General features: G+C 37.8%; 1 protein-coding gene across 2 annotated transcripts in view; it reads right to left on the minus strand.

Annotated features, from left to right (window-relative positions):
* LOC107753599 (treslin-like) overlaps window positions 1–5713 on the minus strand; it is a 13969-nt gene that overhangs the window by 6419 nt on the left and 1837 nt on the right. For both annotated transcript variants that reach the window (XM_016569801.1, XM_016569800.1), the window contains exons 3-18: window positions 5331–5557; window positions 4693–4921; window positions 4436–4580; window positions 3795–3931; window positions 3452–3643; window positions 3168–3313; window positions 2739–2839; window positions 2533–2623; window positions 2317–2399; window positions 2000–2227; window positions 1829–1916; window positions 1673–1748; window positions 1453–1590; window positions 1286–1376; window positions 1108–1163; window positions 887–1021 (exon numbers count right to left, since the gene is read on the minus strand). In XM_016569801.1, the coding sequence (XP_016425287.1) occupies window positions 887–1021; window positions 1108–1163; window positions 1286–1376; window positions 1453–1590; window positions 1673–1748; window positions 1829–1916; window positions 2000–2227; window positions 2317–2399; window positions 2533–2623; window positions 2739–2839; window positions 3168–3313; window positions 3452–3643; window positions 3795–3931; window positions 4436–4580; window positions 4693–4921; window positions 5331–5557 (2163 nt within the window). The remainder of the gene's footprint in view (window positions 1–886; window positions 1022–1107; window positions 1164–1285; window positions 1377–1452; window positions 1591–1672; window positions 1749–1828; window positions 1917–1999; window positions 2228–2316; window positions 2400–2532; window positions 2624–2738; window positions 2840–3167; window positions 3314–3451; window positions 3644–3794; window positions 3932–4435; window positions 4581–4692; window positions 4922–5330; window positions 5558–5713) is intronic.

A 5713-nucleotide genomic window follows, 5' to 3' on the forward strand; every position in this document is an offset into this window, starting at 1 on the left:
GGTAACAGCCCAAATGTCTTTTATTCTAATTGACTGATTAAATGTAAGAATTTGACTTGAAAGATGATGCACACTTTTAGAAAAAAAAAGGCTTTACAAAGGTAAAAATAGCCATAAAATGTAAAAATCAATTTAAACTTATTGGAACAGTTTAATTTCTATCACTGCTGTGAACTGACCCGCACACAGAATATGAAGGATATCAAAAACAAGTTTTACACACACACACGCACGCACCAGTAAGTATAGGGACATTTAAGAAGGTTTATTCTCCAAATAACTAATTTCATGTTGCAGAAAAATGTGTTTAAAAATTGTGTATGGACTCTTGTTCTTGTTCCAAGTTACCTTCCTGTACACTGATTTTTGCCTCTCACAAAAGCCTCAAAGCCTTCCAAGAAGACAGTAAAGTCTTATGTCATGCTTGAGCTTTTTTAAAATAATGTGAAATTGATTTTTGTTTTTTTATTTATTTTTTTATTGATATATTTGTATTTGCATTTTGAATGCAATTTGGCAATTAAATACATTAAATGGGTTTAGTTTTCACGGTTATTAATGTATGCAATTTCAGCAATAAAAATGTTAATTTTTCTAAAAAGAAAACAAATTAATTGTTTATTTTAAGAGATCTATCTTATTATCTCTTGTATATTTAGTATTGCTCTTTAATAAAGAAAAATGACTTATTATACGATTACTCGATAAAACAAATTAGTTGTTTATTTGAAGAGATCTATCTTATTATCTCTTGTATATTTAGTATTGCTCTTTAATAAAGAAAAATTACTTATCCAATTACTCGATGGAATAATCTGCAGAATACTCGATTACTAAAATAATCGATAGCTACAGCCCTAGTGTCACTGAAACACTTTACCCTCACCTTTACCCTCAGAGTGGCAGAGTTGAGAGGAGTAGATGGCACGGTCCAGGTTTCGGGAACGTGGCTGTGAGCATGAATAGAACACACTGGAATGTCTCCTGGTAAGGCTTTTAATTCTTGGGCTCCTCCTCAAGTCTAAGAACAAAAGATTTATTAGAGTACTTTCTATTAGTAAGTGGTCTTTCTATGTTTAACATTGTGGCAAAATCTTAAACACTAACCAGCAGTTGGTTTGACAGGAGACTCTTCAATAATGCACACATCAGATTCTCCAGATCTTCCGTGACAAAGAAAGTGGGAGAAACACAAAAGATTTCATTTCAAACTGGATCCCTTACAATCGTCAAGCATCACTGAACAAATATAACAACAACTTAAAAATCAGGACACAGGACTCACCTGCCAGTCCTTTGCCGGTGAAGAAAACGATTGGACACCTGTTTATGCAGTGGTGTTTCAGATACTTTCTTTGTCAGAAGAGTGTGTCGTTCTGAAATTTGAAAGTTTTAAGGTTCAAGTTCACACACTACATTAAACAATCTCTCCCTATCAAAAATAACAATTACCATCATCATCCATATGTGAACGCTTGCGTTTCTTAAGTCCCTCTACTGTCGACACAGACTGGCTCCGTGGCATTTTGGACTTCTTTGAGGGCGATACGGCCACTTGGTTGAAAAGATTTCTCCTTACCTTTGTTACCTCTGTGAACAGAAGAAAAAGATACAACAACAGATCACAACTTTATAGGACAGCATGAAGACTAAAATGGAATGGGCCAATTACCTTGAACTGCTTGCTTTGGAGGTGGTGGTTCTTCCACAGCAGGTTTTTCTACTGGGACACAGTGTTTCAGCTTTGCCTGTATTCCAAAATAGGCAAGTTAGTATTTTAGTTCGTGACAAGACGGGAAGTCATGGAATAATAACAATGAAATCTCACCAGCCGTGTGGACTTTCTTGGCATTTCTATCTGTCGAAGTGCCTGAGGAGCCTCAGTCATGCTTTTGTGGCGTGTGAGCATGTTCTGTCTACAAAAAGAGAAAAGAGTTTCTTTGACCACTTACACACAAAGCACTTGATATAATCACACATTCTTTTTTATGACAATCACCTCCTCTTTTTAGCGGAGCGATTACGGAGTTCCTCCAGATGATCTCCGACACTGGATACATTGCTCTGTGTGGCAGAGAAAGGTGAAGGACTCACAGACACACTGTCCTTAGCCATAGACTCATCACTGAAGAAGTCAGAGGGCAGGACAGCAACAAGCGCCTCAGGCAACTGAGTTCCTAAACTGTGGTAGACATCTGCCAGGACTTTAGGGATGCTGTTCAGGAACCTAGGAGATACCATATCAGAGATCACATCTTATTGTATTTGGATACAATTTGCATTTTCATGAATATTCCTGAGTTGTTCATAACTTACACTGGCAGAACTTCATCCTGCATGAATTTGGATAAGTAAACAGCATCTTTACTCCGGGAGATAATCCGGAGCATATCAGCCACCTTGAAAGGGGTTTATAAAAAGTTACCAACATCATATTTAACAACCACAAACCATAGAAGATTTCTGCATACAATTAAATTTAAATTATTGGTTATGACATCTGAGGTTTTTAAAGCTTGATCGTCTCCTTACATCCTCAACTCTTTGTTCCACAACCTCCTCGTCTTCTTGTTGTTCTGGTTGTCTGCACAATTCAAGTCTGAGAACTGATTGCAGCTGGCATCTGTATAAAGAATAATGATTTGTAAGTCCATTACCTTATCATTACCTTTATAAAGATGTTCCAAGCTTACTGTCAATTCATCTGGACATTGATTTAATTTGGTCTGAATACTTACGCCCTGATTTTACTCTCTTCATCTGAAGAATTTCCGTAAAGCTGATGAATAGCCTGACAGGATTTCAACAGATTCTTCTGCACCAAGTCCAAGAATGAAGCCTGGTGAGAAATGGTTAAATGTACAATTAAAAGAAAATTGTACAAAAAACATATCAGTTGCATATCAGTTTTCCTAAATCATTACATGACTTTGGTCTTCACTAAACTAATATGATACAATAAACCACCATATCAACAATCCACATCTCTTAAAAAGCATATACAGTATATTAACATTACAAACACAAAATTAACTAATTAGACTAGGATCTTTTAGAACGGCGAACAGAGTTCATTATAAACATGTACATTGAGACCATGTTTTGCAGTTGCCTGCAACCAGGCAACACAGCTGTATGATTTTAATGTACGTGTTCCTCTGACTCACCTCCACATCAGTGTTAGTTTTTATGAATGCCTTAACAACTGAAAGCATATCCTGGACTTGAGAGGGAACAGACACGGATCTGTTCTCCACAGCTTTCTGATAAGTGAGCCCCAGGTGGGAGAGCAGCTCTTCCTCACTGCTGAAATCTGTTCGAGTCAATGAACATCATCAACAATTTATTTACAATAAAGTTAAAAACAGTCCTGTTTTTTTACTTCATGGAGATCCTAAACCTTGGACATTATAACCTAAGGCTTTTTTCAAATAAATGACTCAATACTCACGCAAGAGGCCAGGCTTGGTCCGATCCCCAGAGCATCTCTTGCCCCCTTTTTCAGCTCCTTTGGCAGATCCAGCAGAGCTGCTATCACCCTGAGTCTTTTGAGCTTTCACATTCAAGCGAGCAAAATTTAGCATCTGTAGAGAGCGACTCATAGTCTTCATCTTCTGCCTTACTGGTGTGCATTGTGTATCTCCTGAAAAAGAGCAAATTAGGCCAAAAAACATTAATAAAAACATGGCATTTGTATGTTGTGTGTTCATGACACAGGCAAACAAAATTACTGCAAGTATTTAGTCAATTTTATGATGCATCAATCACTTCATCAAGTACCATTTTGTACTCACGTTTTTTGGACCTCAGGTTGCCACTGGATCCAGCTGTGCTGCTCTGATAGAGCTCTGAGAGACTGCTAGTGATCTCCTGCTGAGTATCTGAGTACTCCTCTTCCCTCTCCTCTTCCTCCGGAGCTGCATGCAGGAGCCTGTACATGTAAGACATCTTTTAGTACCAGAATAAAAATAGCCCATGACAAATATAATATGTGCCATTTTTACAATTTTTTGGGGGTACAATTTTAACACCATGCCAGCAGCTGAGGTTTTCATGGCAGGAGTTGTGTTGTGCATTTTCTATCAGTTACATAGGAGCTGTAAATATGCAATAAACAAAACAAGAAAAAATAAAATAGAAAAATTAAACAGATTGTAATTACACAAGATGCTTTAAATGTACATATGATAAAAAATTACTACACGTTTTCAGGAAGGAGCTTTTTAAAAAGTCTTTATGAGATCCTCATGAGATTTCAACATGAAGGAAATTAAATCATGCATACAAGCTGACATTCTCTTGATTTGTGCTTACTTGAATGTACAATAAGTAAAAAGTAAAAAGAAATTTCTCACATGATAATCGCGATTATCAGTTTATCCGTTATTGTGCAGCCCTAATCTTGTCAAATAAAAGATGATGAAAGATTCCAAACCTCATTGATTCCATTAAATGGCAGCTGATCCCTGATTGGTCAGACAAAGGAAACCATCCCTCTACCAGCCCATTTCTCCTTAAACAAGACCCCTGCTTGAGCTCTTGATTGGCCCAGTCAGGAACAAACGGCAACTTTACTTGATCTGGAAACCGCAATACATTTTTTTAAGGTTAGGATCAAAACCTTAAGGTTGTGTTTGTCTGTTTATATGCACAAGGCACAAAAAACAGATTATGTCAGAAAAAAACAAACACCTGCGCAATCCTCATCCTCCATGATGGCATACATGACATTGAGAACACTGCTGACAACATCAGGTAGGTCACTGGAGATGTCTGTGCTGTCCAAGGGAACCATGTGTGCGGACAGAAGCTGGTCTTCCTGAGAAACCAGAGGCTGAAGGACAGTGAGTTGAGCCATACAGGAGGAGGGCACCGACAGCACCGCTGAACCCACCACACCTCCTTCACTCATTTCTGCTAGCTGTGTCAATAAAGAAAAAATATATTATTCTCCACATTTTTGCACTTTATGCTGAAGTCACCCATCATGGACAATAAATTATTTTTGCTTTTATCTTTGCACAATGTAAACTAGGGCTGCACGATAAATATTGCACGATATTTAATGCGCATTAAATATCGTGCGATATTTATCGTGCAGCCCTAATGTAAACACTTACAAACACAAAGCAAAAAACAAAAGGCCATGCACTACATTAAGAATCTACAACCTTATAAGGACCAAAGGCATAGCTATGGAGCAGGTATTTATAAATACAGGTGTCCGTATATTTTAGCTATTACAAAACAGCATTGCATTTGACTGCAATTATATTTCACAGCTGGAACCATCCCATTATAAAACAACATAACAGATTAAGTAATTTTACCATGGCAGATCCTCCAGTAGACAACTGCTTTAAGTGCTGAAAAGCCTCCTGACCCAGTTCAGCATCTGTGCACTGAATTATCCAGCTCTCAGAGGCTGAACGTGAGAGGGAGATGGTGTCCAGGTCCTGCAGGACACCTCTGAGAATCACATCCACAGGAGCTCGCAGAAACCTCTGCCTGCATGATACCGGCTGCAGAGTCACACTACAGGACTGCCTGTTCCCATCTGCCACACACACAAAAAAAATCACTGATCACTTTGGAAAAATTAGGTAAAATAAAAGAAGTTGAAAAGCTGAAATTCACTTATTAAATATATTATTAATTATAATAAGGCCTAATACAGTCTCTCTCGCTCTCTCTCTCTCTCTCTATATATATA

The sequence above is a fragment of the Sinocyclocheilus rhinocerous genome, unplaced genomic scaffold, assembly GCF_001515625.1.
Source record: "Sinocyclocheilus rhinocerous isolate Xijiao unplaced genomic scaffold, SAMN03320098_v1.1 scaffold200, whole genome shotgun sequence".
NCBI lineage: Eukaryota > Metazoa > Chordata > Actinopteri > Cypriniformes > Cyprinidae > Sinocyclocheilus > Sinocyclocheilus rhinocerous.